This window comes from Podarcis cretensis (genome assembly GCF_951804945.1).
Source record: "Podarcis cretensis genome assembly, chromosome: 10".
Taxonomy (NCBI): domain Eukaryota; kingdom Metazoa; phylum Chordata; class Lepidosauria; order Squamata; family Lacertidae; genus Podarcis; species Podarcis cretensis.
In genome coordinates this window covers 77803295-77822414 of record NC_137179.1, presented here as the reverse complement: position 1 = coordinate 77822414, position 19120 = coordinate 77803295, and the positions used below count along the sequence as shown (strand labels likewise).

At 48.1% G+C, this 19120-nt stretch overlaps 1 protein-coding gene across 8 annotated transcripts in view; it reads left to right on the top strand.

Moving 5' to 3' along the window:
• Positions 1–19120, top strand: part of ITPR2 (inositol 1,4,5-trisphosphate receptor type 2) — a 292662-nt gene that overhangs the window by 114030 nt on the left and 159512 nt on the right. For all 8 annotated transcript variants that reach the window (XM_079993294.1, XM_079993291.1, XM_079993290.1 and 5 more), the window contains 3 exons: positions 13695–13784; positions 13897–14022; positions 16949–17071. In XM_079993294.1, coding sequence (XP_079849420.1) covers positions 13695–13784; positions 13897–14022; positions 16949–17071 — 339 coding nt within the window. The remainder of the gene's footprint in view (positions 1–13694; positions 13785–13896; positions 14023–16948; positions 17072–19120) is intronic.

Here is a 19120-nt window from a genome sequence, read left to right as displayed (position 1 = left end):
TTCCGTTGTTCTTTCCTCCTCTGGGTCCGTCTGCCCGCTGGGGTGTTGCCCTTTCTGGACTCTTCTGATGCTGAAGAGTCCCCGGATTCTTCCCCCTGCCTCCGGCGTGCTTTAGGACCTGGCTCCCAATCCAAGCTCCCTGCTGTCCCGCGCGCCTGTACATTTGAACTTGGCGTGCGCGCCCACCCGGCCACCTTCCTCCTGACCGTTACACTGCTCCTGTCACTGCTTCCCCCTTCGGGGGGGCTAGCTGGATCTGACTTCCCCTCCGTTCCCTCACTCAGCGATAGGGGTGTGGTCAGCCCTGACTCATCTTCTCTCCCCACTGGAGGGGAAGCCTGCCCTGACACATGGGACTCTTCCCCCCCGCTACGCTCTGGTGGGGAAACCGGTCCCGATCTCCAGCTGCTGCTTTGGGAGTCGCTGCTGGCCCCTAGCTTCTGGTGCGTCCCTCCCGGGACCCCCCTTGCCCTGGCCATCGGAGCCCCCTTCTGTGAATCTTCCGATTCGCTGGAGAGGCTCATGGAATCTCTCGGGCCACTGTCATCTTCCCCTACGCTGCCCTCAGATTCTTCCCCTTCGCTCTCCATCTCCCCTCTTCCCTGTGCTTCTGCTCCTGAGCCCCTGACATCCATCCCCCCCTCGAAGCCCCCCCTTCCCCCCTCTCCCTCTTCTGGTGTGGGTTCCGGGTGCTCCAGTGTTGTGGGGGTGAGTGCAGGATACAGTTCATCTCCCCTGGTGTGCAGCCAGCCGGCTGGCTCCTGCCAGTCCGTGACGGGCTCGTCGACGTCGATCTCCTCTGCTTCCATTTCTCTGCAGGTGTGCTCGAACCCAGGATCCTCCCCCAACACGTCCATGTCCCCCTCTCCCCCTGTTGCCTCGGGTGACGTTGCGTGCAAGGGCCCTCCCGGCAGTTCCCTGCTCCACCCCACTTCCGGTTGATCTTCCCACCAATAAGAGCGGTCTGTGCCAAACCCTGAGATTGATCCCTCTGGGGAGGTAGTCTCTGGCGCCGTTTCCTCAGCTGGTGAGAACCCCTGGAACGTGCTAGCTGAGAGTGTGGGTGTGAAAAGATATTCATCGAAATAATCTGCCGGCATGGGTCTGTGTGGGAAGAGTGCATGAAACTCGTCTTTGAGTTAGTGCTCCTCCACGGCATAGTACGGTACCCACCTGTTGGCGCTGGCCGGGGCACCTTCCCTGGCGAGGAGATATTCAACCCCCTCTTCCCCCCATCTCGAGTCTAAAATCTCTGTGACCTCGTTGAGTGGCTCTGCTCTCTGTGACCCCCCCTTCGTGGGCGCCTCGCTGAGCGGGCCTGGTGCGGTCCCTGGCGCCTGAAACCTGTGGGGTGCCTTGTAGGGTGTGAGCACTGATCTATGAAAGACCGGATGCATTCTGGAGCCCTCCGGGAGTGTCAACCGGAAGGCTACTGGATTGATCTGTGCCTCGACTTGGTAAGGCCCTAGCTGCTTGTGTCCGAGCTTCTTCTTAGCTAACGATCTGGCCGGCACTGCCTGGGCTGCTAACCAGACCCAGTCCCCCACCTGGATGTCTTCCCCAACTCTCCTGTGTTTGTCTGCCTGCATTTTGTAGGCTTGTTTTGCTAGCTCTAACTGCCTTCAGAGTTGCTCGTGGACCTCCTGTAGCTCCGCTGCCAAGGCCTCTGCTCCCTGTGGCTCCCCTTCCCCCACTCTCTCTAATCCCAGGAAGGTTCTGGGATGCCGCCCATTATTGGTGAAGAACGGTGTCATCCCCGTGGACACGTGCTTCGTATTGTTGTAGGCAAACTCGGCCAGCGGTAGGTAGTCCACCCAGGTCGAGGGCTGCTGATTTGCGTAGCATCTCAGGTACTGCTGCATGATGGCGTTGACCCTCTCCGCTTGTCCGTTGGTCTGCGGGTGTCGTGCCGACGCTAAGTTGATCTTGACGTTCAGGATGCCCAGCAGCTTCTGCCAGAAGTTCGAGATGAACTGGCGACCCCGGTTGGACAGGATGGACCGCGGTAAGCCGTGCACTTTGAACACGTGGTCTATGAACAGTTTGGCGGTCTGTTCCGCCGTGGCCACCTTCGCGCAAGGGATGAAGTGCGCCATCTTGGTGAACATGTCTACGACCACGAGTACCGCCGTTTTGCCCCGCGAGCTGGGCAGATCTGTGACAAAGTCCAGGGCCACTCTCTCCCATGGTTCGAGCGGTGTCTGTAGCGGTTCCAGCAGTCCCGCCGGCGGCCTGTGTACTGGCTTGGCCCTTTGGCATGTGTCACACCTAGTAACGTACTCTGCGACTTCTCCCCTCATCTTGGGCCACCAAAAATCTCTGGCTACTAATTCCGCCGTCTTGTCCTTGCCGAAGTGCCCGGCGCTGGGCGCGTCGTGTAACTGCTGCAGTACTTTCGCGCGGAGGTTGTCTCCCGGCACGTAGAGGGCCCCTTTGCGGATGAGCAGTCCGTCGCGTATCTGGAACTCGTCATCCTTCGCTGTGCCTCTTCGCACCTCCTCCATCTTGGATTGTGCGAAGGAATCCGCCTGCAGCGCGCGACGTACCGCGTCCAGGTCCACGGTGGCTGAAGCGCACGCCCACGATTTCGGTGCGAAAATGTGCTTGGCCGCCACCGGTGCCGCTTCCTCGAGATACTGCGGCTTCCTGGATAGCGCATCCGCCATGACGTTGTTGTTTCCCGGGATGTATTCTATCCTGAAGTCGAAATCCGCAAAGAACTCCGCCCAGCGGATGTGTCTCTGGTTCAGGAACCTCGCCGTGCGCCAGTACTCCAGGTTCTTATGGTCCGTGCGGACCTGCACCGTGTGTTTGGCTCCGATGAGGAAGTGCCGCCACGCCTTGAAGGCTGCATGAATGGCCAGCAACTCCCTGTCCCAGATGGTGTAGTTCTGCTCCGACTTGCTGAGTTTCCTGGAGTAGAAAGCACACGGCCTCCAGTCCGCTTGCGGATCTTGCTGCAACAGGACCGCCCCCACGGCTCTGTCCGAGGCGTCCGTTTCAACCCTCATTGGGCGGCTGGGGTTGACGTGTAGCAGCTGTTCTTCGGACGCGAAGAGACGCTTGAGCCGCTGAAAGGACTGCTCCGCTTGGTCCGTCCAGACGAATTTCTTCTTCTTGGAGCTGAGAGTGTCCATGATGGCCGCCGTCTGCATTGCGAACCCCTTGATGAACTTGCGATAAAAGTTGGCGAAGCCGACGAACTTCTGGACCTCCTTCCGATTGCGCGGGCTCTTCCAGTCCAACACCGAGCGGACCTTGGTGCTGTCCATGGCGAGTCCCTTGTCGGACAGCTTGTAGCCCAGGAAATCCACCTCCGTCATGTCGAACTGGCACTTCTCCAGTTTGGCGTAAAGTCTGTGCTCCCGTAGCCTCTGCAGAACTTCCTTGACGTCCTTCTCGTGAGCCTCCTGCGATTCCGAGAAGATCAGAATGTCGTCCAGGAAGCAGACGCACTTCTTGTAGAGAAGTCCTGCTAACACGTGGTGCATGAAGGCTTGGAAACAGTGGGAGCCATTTTGCAAGCAAAACGGCATAACTCTGTTTCATAGGTGCCCAAAGGCGTAAACATGGCTGTTTTCCACTCGTCGCCCTCTCTCATGCGTATAAGGTTGTACGCCCCTCGCAGATCCAACTTGGTGAAGATGCGACCCTTCCTCACCGTCGCCAGCAGGTCGTCGATCTTGGGCATGGGGAATGCCGTGGGCTTCGTCCTCGAATTTATGACCCTGTAATCAACTACAAGCCTCTTTTGGGGTGTGTCTTTTTTCTTCACGAAAAACACGGGACTGCCCCCCACTGCTTTGGATTCTTGGATGAATCCCCGCTTCAAGTTGTGGTCTATGAACTCCCTGAGTTCCTGCAGTTCGTCTTCAGACATGGAATACAGTTTTCCAGTCGGCAGCGTCGCCCCCGGCAGGAGGTCAATCTTGCAGTCGTAGGGCCTGTGGGGAGGCAGCTTGTCCGCTTCCTTCTCGCAGAAGACCTCCAAAAACGCCTTGTACTTGTCGGGTACCGCTTGCAGCATGCCCAAGTGTAGCTGTGGTTCATCCTCTTGCCCCTCATCTTCCTGGCTGGTCAGGATGCAGTGTTCTGCGCAGTAGGAGGAGCAGAAGGTCAATTGACGCTGGTACCATGCTAATGCCGGGCTGTGCCTGTCCAGCCAACTCATGCCCAATACTATGGGTGTGTCTGACAGGTGAGTGACGTTGAAGCTGATGACTTCGCGGTGATTCCCAATTCGCATCACCATAGGTGGTGTTTGCTGTACCACCTGTCCTCCCAGTAGCTCTCTTCCATCAACCGTGACAACGTTCAGGGGCATAGTGGCTGGTAAAAGCGCTATGCGATGTTGCTTGACGAAATCCCCTCCTATAAAGTCTGCATTACTACCAGAGTCAATGGTAATAGGGACTTCCATGGTGAGTCCATTGGGTAGCTGGAGTGATGCAGTGAGTTGCACCACTGGTTTGGGCGGGAGGGGGTCTGTGGGTTGTAAAATCCCTGGGGGCTGCTTCACTGACTCGCCTGGCTGGGCCCCAGTGGCTCTGCCTCCATCCAGGCTTGGTCGTTTCCCTGTAGCTGTTCCCCCTGCTGAACTGCTCCCCTTACTGTTGCTGAGGCTGCATTGTGCTTGTGGAGCCTCTGGGGACACTCTTTGGCCATGTGCTGTGCACTGTCGCAGATGTAACACTTCCTGCTCCCTCTAGGAGGCTTCCCCTTGACTGCTCCCGGTGTTGGGGCTCTGGTGGCTGTCTGAGCCCTGGCACCACCTATCTCCATCGGCTCTTCTCCCCCTCCCAGTGGAGGTGTGGACTGGGCGCGCGCTGTCTCTCTGGGTAAGAAAGGAGGTGATCTGGCTAGTGTACGTCCCCAACGCCCTTCATCCTTGCTCCACGGGCGGTCTTCCAGACGCACCCCTATCGCCAGCGCTCTTTGGACGACTTCCGTGGTGCTCTTGGGCCTCTCCCCCCTCGCAATTTCATCTTTCACCGCCCCATTCAGCCCTTCCCAGAACAGGTCTCGGACGGCAGCTGAGTCCTTTTCCCATCCCAGCGCATTAACCAACGCAAAAAAGCGGGAGTGATATTGTCTCACAGTGGCTTTGCCTTGTTTCAATCCATGCATTTCCCTCCTGGCAACGTCCACATCCACTGCAGATTGAAAACAAGCGTCCATAGCCTTAATAAAGGCATCTGAATTTTGGAGGACGGGATCATTGTTGCGCCAAAGATTGCGCAGCCACGCTTTAGCTTCTCCATGCAGATGAGTTATTATGAACCCCACTTTCTCCTCCTCATCTCTAAAGTCTTTCTGAAGCAACTTGAGTGCGAACACTACGTCTGCTCTGAAGTTAGGATACTGCTGCAGGCTCCCATCGAAATGAGACACAAGGCTGCCCCCCCTCTTTCCGAGGCCAATCCCCTCCGGCTTGGCACCTGGTAGCCCCTCCTTTCTCAAAATTTCCAACCTGGTTTGCAGATCCTGGCAGAACACGGCTGATTCCTCCTCTCTCTTCCTGTATGATGCTACTTCCATGGAAAGCCTCGTGACTGCTTCTTGCAGGGCTGTCAATTTCTCCTCTGTAGCCATCCTTCCCGATCTTCGTGAGCTCGCAAAACACCAAGTCTTGCCCCTCGCTGCGTCAACTCACGCTGCGAAGGTTTTTTTATGAGACGGAGCTTACTGTCAGAGCTGCCCAAGGTCCCAGCTCACAGAGGACCAACGCCAGGTCGTGGTTATATACAAAAGTCTTTATTGAAGTTCAGTTTCCATTCCAAAGCCGTAGCGTGCAGCTCTACGTCTTAAACCCTAGACCGCCAAAGCTCCGTCTGAGTCTCCTCCCCCTAGACACCAGTTTAAGACTCTAGCCTTACTCCACCTCTTCCGTTGTTCTTTCCTCCTCTGGGTCCGTCTGCCCGCCGGGGTGTTGCCCTTTCTGGACTCTTCTGATGCTGAAGAGTCCCCGGATTCTTCCCCCTGCCTCCGGCGTGCTTTAGGACCTGGCTCCCAATCCGAGCTCCCTGCTGTCCCGTGCGCCTGTACATTTGAACTTGGCGTGCGCGCCCACCCGGCCACCTTCCTCCTGACCGTTACACTGCTCCTGTCACTGCTTCCCCCTTCGGGGGGGCTAGCTGGATCTGACTTCCCCTCCGTTCCCTCACTCAGCGATAGGGGTGTGGTCAGCCCTGACTCATCTTCTCTCCCCACTGGAGGGGAAGCCTGCCCTGACACATGGGACTCTTCCCCCCCGCTACGCTCTGGTGGGGAAACCGGTCCCGATCTCCAGCTGTTGCTTTGGGAGTCGCTGCTGGCCCCTAGCTTCTGGTGCGTCCCTCCCGGGACCCCCCTTGCCCTGGCCATCGGAGCCCCCTTCTGTGAATCTTCCGATTCGCTGGAGAGGCTCATGGAATCTCTCGGGCCACTGTCATCTTCCCCTACGCTGCCCTCAGATTCTTCCCCTTCGCTCTCCATCTCCCCTCTTCCCTGTGCTTCTGCTCCTGAGCCCCTGACAATATTGTTACTTTAACTTCCCTTCTGAGAATTGCTAGATGTTGTAGGGTGACTGTTGTTATATTTACAACTCTTGTTAGATAACAGCTGAAATGCAGAGTTCATTGTCCTCAGTGTCCAGGCTGAAGAAAGGGGGTGGAGATGCTCCTTCGGGTATACTGGGCCGAGGCCGTTTAGGGCTTTAAAGGTCAGCACCAACACTTTGAATTGTGCTCAGAAACATACTGGGAGTCAAACTAGGTCTTTCAGGACTGGTGTTATGTGGTCTCGGTGGCCACTCCCAGTCACCAGTCTAGCTGCCGCATTCTGGATTAATTGTAGTTTCCGGGTCATCTTCAAAGGTAGAGCACATTGCAGTAGTCCAAGTGGGAGATAACCAGAGCATGGACCACTCTGGTAAGACAGTCTGTGGGCAGGGAGGGTCTCAACTTGCATACCAGATTGACCTGCTGCAAGTCATGGACAGCTGCAAGTCCAAAGTGACTTACTCAGTCATAAATCTCATGGGGTGACCTTGAGGTGAGCCACAGCCTCTTAACCTACCTCACAGGGTCTTTTTAGGGATTAACTGAGAAGCGGGGGGTCAGCCATGTACTCGTTGGAGAAAAAGGTGGGAGATAAATGCAATAAACAAGCTCTTCTGTAGGGGCAAGATGGAGATGTTGGTTGCCAACCTGGCATCCAGAGATCTCCATGTGGTCACAATTGGACCCGTGCCAGACACAAAACACGCCTGGCACCTAACACCTATTGTGCCCTAAGCTACCCAGGGCAGACACAGGGTAGATACCCATAAACCCAACCCTTTAAAACTAGAAGGAAGAGGTGAGTTGGGTTGTCATATGTCTAGAATTTCCCAGACAGCGTATGAGTGGCAGTTGCTAAAATGTCTGAGGAAATCTGGACGTACGGCAGGCCATGTTGGGAGTGTAGATTAAAAAAGCTCAACAACTTTTGTGGATGGATTCACACTTTTGTGTCCAGATTTTCATGGCAACCCTTGAGGTGAGTAACCTCTACAGTGCTGACCTTTGTGAAACAGAGCATGCTGCTATGCTGGGCTGAAGCAGGGAGAAGGAACAACTCAATCTCTCTGCAAGAGAATGCTATATAGAGCTAGCATGCCAAGTTTGGGGGCAGTATGTTTCTTTTACAAAGAGAATAAGCAACTGCTTTTCAGTTGGTATGGATGTAAATATTCCCAGCAGAATGCAAATAGTTTCTGGTCCCTTCCCTAGAAGGATATGATGAGGACATGACATAAGGCTAGAAGATATGCAGCTGAATGTCACAACTCTGTTGATGGTGTGATTATCTTTCTATAACTGCATCTCTGGAATACCCTTTGGTACCCTTTGTGCACCACTGTCTTCCATGTTCCACGTTCCATGGAGGAACGTGTAGCTACGCTCCAAAGAATTAGAGAGCTGGAGCTCTTCTTGGAAGCAACAGAGCACACTGTCTCCACCAAGAAGGAGACAGGGGACTCCCCTGAGAAAGAGACTAGTTCACCAACACAGGAGCCAGATATATGGAGAAACGTGACTCAAAGAAGTAGGAGGCCCAGGGTTCGCTCTGATTGTTTAGAAATACACAATCGCTTTGAGGTCCTCTCACCTAGCATGGAAGACGAGGAGCAGACTCCATTTGAGGATCTCTCCCTCATTACAGTCGATCAGGTATATGAAGACGAGCAGCAAAGTCAGTCCTCAGGGAATGTGCAGGCGACCTTGGAACGGACAGATCACGGAAGAACCCCGACCAGACCTAAGAGGAGGCATGTAGTGGTGATAGGGGATTCCCTACTGAGGGGAACAGAAGCAGTGATCTGTGGGCCTGACAAGATGTCTCGGGAAGTGTGCTGTCTCCCCGGGGCTAAGATCCAAGATGTAACTGAACGACTGCAAGGAATCATAAAACCCACTGACAAATACCCCTTCCTCTTGGTTCATGTGGGAACCAATGACACTGCAAGCAATAGCCTCCAGAAGATCAAAAGAGACTACGAGGCTCTGGGCAAGAAATTGAAGCAATTAAATGCACAAATTGTCATCTCATCTGTCCTCCCAGTTGAACGACGTGGCCCAGGGAGAGAGGGAAAAATAGTGGAAGTGAACAGCTGGCTTCGCAAATGGTGTAAACAGGAACGGTTTGGATTCTTAGATCACGGACTGCAGTTTCTTGAAGATGGACTTCTGGCAAGCGATGGGCTGCACCTCACAACGGTTGGGAGGAATGTTTTTGCTAAACATTTCAGAAACCTCATCAGGAGGGCTTTAAACTGACTAATGTGGGGGAGGGAGACAGTGCTCCTGAAGGTAGGAGTCGCTATCAATTGATGAAGATGATCATCCAAATGTCATAGACCAAATGGAGCAAACAGCACGCAGACCTAGTGGTGGGAGGAAAAAATCCTTAAATAATAGACACGGGGGAATGATTAATGGACTTCAATGTCTGTACACTAATGCGCAAAGCATGGGAAATAAACAAGATGAGCTTGAGCTCTTGGTACAGCAAATTAAATATGACATAATAGGCATCACTGAAACCTGATGGGATAAGTCCCACGATTGGAATTTAATAATGGAGGGATACAATCTATTTCAGAGAAACAGACCAGACAAGAAAGGAGGAGGAGTGGTGTTATATGTCAGGGATGTGTATACCTGTGAAGAGATCCAAGATTTAGAACCTCAAAGCCAAAGTGAGAGCATTTGGGTCAAAATTAAGGGAGAGAGGAATAACAGGGACCTCACTGTGGGAGTTTACTATAGATCCCCAAGCCAAACGGAGGACATAGATGATGCCTTCCTGGAACAGATGGCCAAGCATGCAAAAGGAAGGGAGATAGTAGTAATGGGGGACTTCAATTACCCGGATATTTGCTGGATGTCAAACTCAGCCAAGAGCATAAGGTCAAACAGATTCCTCACTGGCCTTGCAGACAACTTCATTGTCCAGAAAGTGGGAGAAGTAACAAGAGGAACAGCCATTTTAGATCTGGTCCTAACCAATGTTGATGACCTGGTTAGTGGGGTAGAAGTGGAAGGATCATTAGGCGTGAGTGATCATGCTCTTCTGAAGTTTACTATACAGCGGAAAGGAGCAGCCAAGTATACTAGGACTCAATTTTTTGACTTTAAGAAAGATGGCTGGGAGTTTGTTAAGAGGGAGACCTGGTTAGTGGGGTAGAAGTGGAAGGATCATTAGGCGCGAGTGATCATGCTCTTCTGAAGTTTACTATACAGCGGAAAGGAGCAGCCAAGCATACTAGGACTCAGTTTTTTGACTTTAAGAAAGCCGACTTCATAAAACTTAGGGAAGTGCTGGGTGAGATCCCCTGGACAGTAATACTAAAAGGAAAGGGAGTTCATGATGGCTGGGAGTTTGTTAAGAGGGAGATAGTAAAAGCACAACTTCAGGCAATACCAATGAGACAGAAACATGGAAGGTGCCTAAAGAAGCCAGGGTGGCTAGCTAAAGAACTTTTAACTGAGTTAAGATTAAAAAAGGATGTGTACAAAAAATGGAAAAGGGGGAAACCACCAAAGAGGAATTCAAACAAATAGCCAGCACGTGTAGACACAATGTCAGAAAAGCTAAAGCACAGAATGAACTCAGGCTTGCTAGAGAGGTTAAAAGCAACAAAAAAGGCTTTGATGGGTATGTTCGTAGCAAAAGGAAGAAGAAGAGAAGAGAAGAGAAGAGGAGGTTAAGGGGTGATATGATAGCCATGTTCAAATATATAAAAGGATGTCACATTGAGGAGGGAGAAAGGTTGTTTTCTGCTGCTCCAGAGGAGCAGACACGGAGCAATGGATCCAAACTACAAGAAAGAAGATTCCACCTAAACATTAGGAAGAACCTCCTGTCAGTAAGAGCTGTTCGACAGTGGAATTTGCTGCCAAGGAGTGTGGTGGAGTCTCCTTCTTTGGAGGTCTTTACGCTGAGACTTGACAATCATATGTCAGGAGTGCCCTTGAGGTCTCTTCCAACTCTATGATTCTATGATTCAAAGAAACAGTGGGGTCACTCAGAGGAGAAGATGGTGAAATGCAAACAGGGGACACAGAAAGGGCTGAACTCCTCAATGCGTTCTTTGCTACAGTCTTCACCGATAAAGAAAACAATGCCCGACCTGAAGAATTTGGAGCAAATGATTCAGCAGAGGAAACACAGCCCAGAATAACTATGGAGATAGTACAAGAGTACTTGGCTAGTTTAGATGTATTCAAGTCTCCAGGGCCAGATGAACTGCATCCAAGAGTATTAAAAGAACTGGCAGACGTGATCTCAGAACCATTGGCAGTCATCTTTGAGAATTCCTGGAGAACAGGCGAAGTCCCGGCAGACTGGAGGAGGGCAAATGTTGTTCCTATTTTCAAAAAGGGGAAAAGAGAGGACCCAAATAATTACCGCCCAGTCAGTCTGACATCAATACCAGGAAAGATTCTGGAGCAGATCATTAAGCAAACAGTCTGTGAGCACCTAGAAAGGAATGCTGTGATACCAATAGTCAGCATGGATTTCTGAAAAATAAGTCATGTCACACTAACCTAATCTCGTTTTTTGACAGAATTACAAGCCTGGTAGATGAAGGGAACGCAGTGGATGTAGCCTACCTTGATTTCAGCAAGGCATTTGACAAGGTGCCCCATGATATTCTTGTAAAGAAGCTGGTAAAATGCGAATTTGACTATGCTACCACTCAGTGGATTTGTAACTGGCTGACTGACTGAACCCAAAGGGTGCTCATCAATGGTTCCTCTTCATCCTGGAGAAGAGTGACTAGTGGGGTGCCACAGGGTTCTGTCTTGGGCCCGGTCTTATTCAACATCTTTATCAACGACTTGGATGATGGACTCAAGGGCATCCTGATCAAATTTGCAGATGGCACCAAACTGGGAGGGGTGGCTAACACCCCAGAGAACAGGATCACACTTCAAAACGACCTTGACAGATTAGAGAACTGGGCCAAAACAAACAAGATGAATTTTAACAGGGAGAAATGTAAAGTATTGCACTTGGGCAAAAAAAATGAGAGGCACAAATACAAGCTGGGTGACACCTGGCTTGAGAGCAGTACATGTGAAAAGGATCTAGGAGTCTTGGTTGACCACAAACTTGACATGAGCCAACAGTGTGACGCGGCAGCTAAAAAAGCCATTGCAATTCTGGGCTGCATCAATAGGAGTATAGCATCTAGATCAAGGGAAGTAATAGTGCCACTGTATTCTGCTCTGGTCAGACCTCACCTGGAGTACTGTGTCCAGTTCTGGGCACCACAGTTCAAGAAGGACACTGACAAACTGGAACATGTCCAGAGGAGGGCAACCAAAATGGTCAAAGACCTGGAAACGATGCCTTATGAGGAACGGCTAAGGGAGCTGGGCATGTTTAGCCTGGAGAAGAGGAGGTTAAGGGGTGATATGATAGCCATGTTCAAATATATAAAAGGATGTCACATAGAGGAGGGAGAAAGGTTGTTTTCTGCTGCTCCAGAGAAGCGGACATGGAGCAATGGTTCCAAACTACAAGAAAGAAGATTCCACGTAAACATTAGGAAGAACTTCCTGACAGTAAGAGCTGTTCGACAGTGGAATTTGCTGCCAAGGAGTGTGGTGGAGTCTCCTTCTTTGGAGGTCTTTAAACAGAGGCTTGACAACCATATGTCAGGAGTGCTCTGACGGTGTTTCCTGCTTGGCAGGGGGATGGACTCGATGGCCCTTGTGGTCTCTTCCAACTCTATGATTCTATGTGCACCACTGTCATTTCTGTATTTCTGCTCCAACTAACTAGAATGATGCTCAGTTCTCATTGGGCTGTTTTAGGGGTTTTTGTCACCACAGTTTTATTTTCTTAGCCTTCCTTCTTTCCTTCCTTCCGCAAACCTTGGGTTCCTTCTTACATGCATATTAGGTTCCAATATTATTGACACTTATCACCTGACATTCCTATTAGAGGGAGAGATACTTAGCGCTAAATACTGGATAATGGCTACTGTAACTGTATGGGATTTCAGGGAGAAATGCCAGATTTCAGACAATAGAGTGGTACCTCGGGTTAAGAACTTAATTCGTTCTGGAGGTCATTTCTTAACCTGAAACTGTTCTTAACCTGAAGCACCACTTTAGCTAATGGGGCCTCCTGCTGGCACTGTGCTGCCGCTGCACGATTTCTGTTCTCATCCTGAAGCAAAGTTCTTAACCCAAGGTACTATTTCTGGGTTAGCGGAGTCTGTAACCTGAAGCGTCTGTAACCTGAAGCGTATGTAACCCGAAGTATCACTGTATAAAGATCAAAGGCTGCTGAAAAGCTGCACCTCCTCTTTCCTAGCAAAAAGGAGAAGTTGGATTCAGTGCATGTTAGAAATTCACCTCTTCCCTGCTCTGACATCCCCAGACTTTCCTTCTTCTGACCTTTTCCCTCCACCTGTCTTTTATTGGGTCTCTAGTCTCTAGGTTGGCTCTAGTCTCGCCTGCCAAACTAGCAGTTCGAAAGCACCCCCGGGTGCAAGTAGATAAATAGGGACACCACTCACTGGTGGGAAGGTAAACGGCGTTTCCGTGTGCTGCACTGGCTCGCCAGATGCAGCTTTGTCACGCTGGCCACGTGACCCGGAAGTGTCTCCGGACAGCGCTGGCCCCCGGCCTCTTGAGTGAGATGGGCGCACAACCCCAGAGTCTGTCAAGACTGGCCCGTACGGGCAGGGGTACCTTTACCTTTACCTTTAGTCTCATATATGTAAACCTGAGGGCAGGGCATGTATCATTATCTTGAGTTATATGCAGTGCTTAGTTGCTATGAACACTCTGCAAATAATAACACAAATTCTAAAACTAATCCAAATACTAACAAGAAATAACAAAAATTTAAGAGACATTTTATAGTGTGTATGTTATCAATATCAATATCAATTTTCATACAGTTATCATACCTTCTTTGTGCTGGACACATTAGCATTTTAGGCTGTGATCCTGTGCCTATTTATCTTAGTACTAAGCCCTGTTGAACTCAGTGGGATTTACTTCTGTACTTTAATTCTCTAGCTCACCTTGGGTTAATATTTGCCCACTGTTAGTGGAAGATTGTTTTACATGGTTTCCATGCATGTTGGTACTGCACTTCAAGATTTTGGAGTTAAATTTTTCCCTCCCTCCCTATCTTTTTAATTATAGGAGTCAAATATTTTAAGTCCAGTCCAGGATGGGAGTAAGAAACCTCAGATTGACAGTAACAAGAGCAACAACTACAATATTGTTATGGAGGTATGTTGATAAAATGCTTCAAAGTATCAATTAGGTATATTCACTATGGTAGCAACTCATATTTCCCCTGGCTTTGTATTTATGTACAGTACATATTATCTTTTATCACCAGATTCTGATCCGCTTAAGCAAACTGTGCATCCAGAATAAAAAATGTCGTCATCAGCAGCAGCGCTTGCTTAAAAATATGGGCGCTCACAGTGTGGTGTTGGATCTTCTGCAGATACCCTATGAGAAGGTAATTAACGTTTATGCCAAGTTGAAGAGCCTTTTTTAACCCAAGGGCCACAATAGCTCATAGGCAATCTTCTGGGGACCACATGCCAATGGAGGGCAGGGCCAGAGGTAGTTGGGGTGGAGCAACGAATGTGACAGTCACCTTTGTACAGCAGGAGACAGGGGCGAGCCAGCAGTAAAACACACCAGCAAGTTGAAGTTAACTCTTTATTAGCAAAAAGACAATCTGCACAGACTTGGTGGAGTGTCAGAGACAGCAACTCATCTCTGGTAGGTCTTGCCCCCATGAAGTTGTTGCTGAGACCTTCCCACAGCTGCCTAAGTCATGACTAGCATTCCCCATTGTTTTCATTGGGACCTAAGATGAGTTATCTTAGTCTGGATACAGCTGTGGGCATTTAAACTAGAACTGAGACATTTTAAGGCAACTGTGTGACTACACTTGCAGGAGCAAAATAAAGATTTCCCTGGCTGCTTAGTCATTTGGAAATGTGTCTTTCAGGAACAGAAGAAACTTAGTTGACCTTTCCCTTATTTTTATAGCATTCTAATTAGGGCTTACTCTTTTCTTTTCTTTTTTAGTTGTTTTTATTCAAGATTTTCTTCGGTTAAAAAAGTACATACATTGTGTCAGGACTGGTCATTGTCCTCTTCAGATCACCACACAAACGCTTCTTGTCTTTTATAACTTTTTTTTTTAAATAATATTTATTAAATTTTTAACAAGAAAAGAGTTACAAAACAGTAAACAAAAAACACAAAGAAAATACAGAAACCAGAATTTAACATAAAAATAAAAAATAAAAAATAAATATCCCTCTTTCTAATATCTTACCACTCATTTACTTATTTTCATGACTTCCTCACACCTCCCTTTTTTGTATTCCATTTAAAAATTTGTTCAGCAAATTCATACCCTCTTAATTTACCCTTAATTGTTTATCCTCACATATTATAACTTCAAATTTTCGTCTAATATCAATCCATTCTTGCATATTCTTATTTTGCCTTATTACTAGAACCACTTTGTTTCATTCTCACGTCATTAACATTCAATAATTTTACAGTGTTTCTGTAGATAGATTTTAATTTTTTTCCAATCTTCTTCCACCAATTCTTCTCCCTGGTCTCGGATTCTGCCAGTCATTTCCGCCAATTCCATGTAGTCGTCTTTTATAACTTTTTATTGCGTATTAACAAAACAATCTTATAAACGGTTCTTAACTATTCTTCCTCAGAGTCACTTCTTTCAGCTACCTTCTGAGCTCTGCTTCTCGGTGACCAGCCACCCTCAAAATGGCGAAGGCGCCCTTCCCTTCGTTTTCCCGCTCTTTTTCCTTCCCTCCTGGCTAGAGCTGGCCTGTATCTCCCCTCCTCCCAATCTGAGCTAGAACTGAACCCTTCCCTTTCCTGGGAACAGCCGGTCGCTCCCTGTTGTTCCTCCTGTTCTCTTCTATTAGATTCACTGCTCTCCTTCCCCCCCTGGGGAATGCTTTCTCCCTCTGATAAACTGGAAACTTCTAACTCTTCCCTGACACATCGTCTGTATTTCTGATCATAACATCCTTTCTACAGATCAGTTAGGCTGTTATCTGATTCTAAAGAAATCAGGAACCAAAAATCAATTCATCAAACTTACACATGAATAAAACAATAGTTTTAAAGAAAAAGCACACTCCTTAAAACACACACACACACACACATTGTGTGATGATGTATAGCTATGTCACTGTAGGCACCATGTTATTGGGAATATTTCCTCCCCTGCGGATCACAATAATAAATCAGTTAAATAATTTTAATCAGTTTCAGTTGGTTAAGTGTTACCACTTTAATGATAATTGATATATTCATTCTAGAATGCCTTAAATGATCCCTAATATCAATGCCTCATTTATTAGTTAATTCTGTAGGAGTTCTGTTTTAAGTTTCACCAAAAGTATAAACCTGCCCCCTGCAAACCAAATAACTTGTGCAGAGACTTCTTAGCAGTGGCCCTGTTGCCCTGGTCTTGTCCCACAAGAAGCCTAGTAGAAGCAAACAGACATGTCTCCCTTCCCCACACCCCAGACTTTGTTGGCATCTATCCTCCTGTCTTGGGAGACAGTGGAGGAGTGCGCTTTTGGGGGTGAAGTCAAATTGTTGGAAGGTTGCAGCACCTGCTGTGGCTATCAAGATCAATATGGGAGAGACATGCTTTGTTACAGGTGGGGCAGATGAAGGCGTCCATTTGTGCTGTTGCAGATGCACCAGGGTGTTTCTTCTCTCTGCGCCTCCTACTAGTGGTCATTCCTCCTCTGATCACTGCTATGGATACAAAACCTGTCTCTAGGCACTATTAACTTACTTTATTTTAAATTTCTTTGTAAAAATAATTACAGACTGCAAACTTGTATGAAATATCAAGGTGTTGTACAACAATTTAATACACAAAACAATGCAATCACAAAATGACTGGCCTGTCTTAAGAAAATTTAAACAACCGAATGGACCTGTTTTAGCATAAAATGGTTTTTAAGGGCCACCTGAAAGTTAGTTAGGATTCCTGCTGAATCTCTGCTGGAAAAGTATTAACTGTTTGCTTTTTAGATTTATTTTTAAAGTTTTTAAAGCTTTAAAAAAGTTTCTGCCATGTGTTGTCTAGTAATTCTAGTATTGTTTAGTATTTCTAAGATGCCTTTGTTTTAATTCAAGGATAAGTGGGATATTATATGTAAATAAATAAATAGATAGATAGACACATAAGCAAACCAGGTAAACTGAATAAGGTAACATTAATGAACACAGGAAGAAACAGAAACTCCATACCTACAAGGAAGTTTGTTGCCGCTTGAAGTAATATTGTTTATATATTTCCAGTTAAGTGCTTAACAGGTCCATTTATTGCTTTGTTCCTTTTACATTTGAAAAAATGAATTGACACAAAGACTGATGAAAAGATGAACGAAGTTATGAACTTAGCTCACCTGTTCCTTCAGAACTTCTGTCGTGGAAACCCTCAGAATCAAGTTCTACTTCATAAACACCTCAACTTATTTTTAACACCTGGTGTGAGTATTTTGAGTTGATGATAAATCCCTTGCATAACAGTCATTTGTACTACCAAGAGTTGCATTCAAATATACCTAAACATTCAGATACATCCCTTTTCCCTAACAGTGGACCAGGGCAGGAATAAGGAGTCGGAGCAGTCCAAAACATCTGCAGGGCAGTAAGTTGGTGACCTTCAGATTTGATCACTAGGGCCACCTCCTTTGTTTTCCCGCTGCAAAGAACTGGAAGTGATCAAATTGCTTAGCTTAGTTGTGTGTGTGTTTGTGTGGTATGTGTAAGATCAGATCTTTCAGAAGCAGACAGCACAGGAGACTATGCTTTTATCTTTATTATTTTAATTCACTATAATTAGGCCCGTCATCTGATTAAAGAAATCTTAAGTTGGTTAAGGATATTATTTATTTATTAATTGGTTGATTAACTAATCACATTTCCAAATCAGATAAATAGGTACCGCTCCGGCGGGAAGGTAAACGGCGTTTCCGTGCGCTGCTCTGGTTCGCCAGAAGCGGCTTCGTCATGCTGGCCACATGACCCAGAAGCTGTACGCCGGCTCCCTCGGCCAGTAAAGCGAGATGAGCGCCGCAACCCCAGATTCGGTCACGACTGGACCTAATGGTCAGGGTCCCTCTACCTTTAAATGGGCCGCAGGTGGCACTGTAGGTTAAACCACAGAGCCTAAGACTTGCCGATTGGAAGGTCGGCGTTTCGAATCCCTGTGACGGGGTGAGCTCCCGTTTCTCGGTCCCTGCTCCTGCCAACCTAGCAGTTCGAAAGCACATCAAAGTGCAAGTAGATAAATAGGTACCGCTCCGGCGGGAAGGTAAATGGCATTTCCATGCACTGCTCTGGTTCGCCAGAAGCAGCTTAGTCATGCTGGTCACATGACTCAGAAGCTGTCTGCGGACAAACGCCGACTCCCTCAGCCAATAAAGCAAGATGAGAGCCGCAACCCCAGAGTTGGTCACGACTGGACCTAATGGTCAGGGGTCCCTTTACCTTTACCTTTACCTTTACCTTTACCTTTACCTTTACCTTTACCTTCCCTTCCCTAAGCCTTGATGTCATATAAGATGTCAGACACAGGAAAATTTGACCCATGACTTGAAACACCAAGCTGTGGCTAAATGAAGGAGAATTGTGAGCACACTCAAATTTAGAATGTATTTTTATTTACCATGTGACTTTACACCTCCCACCCCCCCCCCTTAAAACTATTTTTTCTAAGACTGGACACTTGGGGTTGCTTGCATGGGAGAAGAGTAACATAGCCAGTAGTCACATCACATGTTAAATAAAATGTGCAAGTATAGACACCCATGGTCCCACCAGTGATCTTTCCTCAGCAGAACGCCCTGTAGCACAGCATGATTTCCTTTCTTGGTAGCTCTGCATTAAAGGTCCTTGGAATGGGAGTCCAGTTATGACACTTGTCCCTTCCCTTATAGTCCAGTGGCCAGGACTTGAATTTTTCCTTGGTTCCAGGGTGTTTCCACACCTAAACACCCTCTTTTAATACCCTTATTCTGCTCTGACTACACCCACAACATACCCATGTAACAAGCTTTATATTGGCTAACTTGGTTGGGTCACTTGAGGCTCCTGCAGGCCATCTGGTTGCCCTACTGAGTCCGAGAATCTGCTCAAAGGTCAGTCTTGGGTTGTATCTCTGCAGCAGAGCACCTGCTTTGCATTCAAAACATTTGAGGTCAATCCCTGACATCTTCAATCAGGACGGGAAATAAACCCTGGAGTGCTGCTGCCACTTATTGTAAAAAATGCTAAGCTAAATGGACCAAGGCAACACTAGGCATGCAGCTACAGCTATATTGAGAAACAACACAAGAAATGAAATCTCAGATCTATTTTATTTACCTTGCCTGGAGGCATTGGGAAGTCTTCCCTGCAGCTTTCTCTGACAGTTCCTACCAGTGCAGTTTTATTATGCGGTAGTAACTTGAGATTCCCATGTGTTCTAACTACTTCAGTCAGAATTTTGTGAAAGCACCATCTTTGCTGTTTTTCTGAGTGGCTTTTTGATTGTT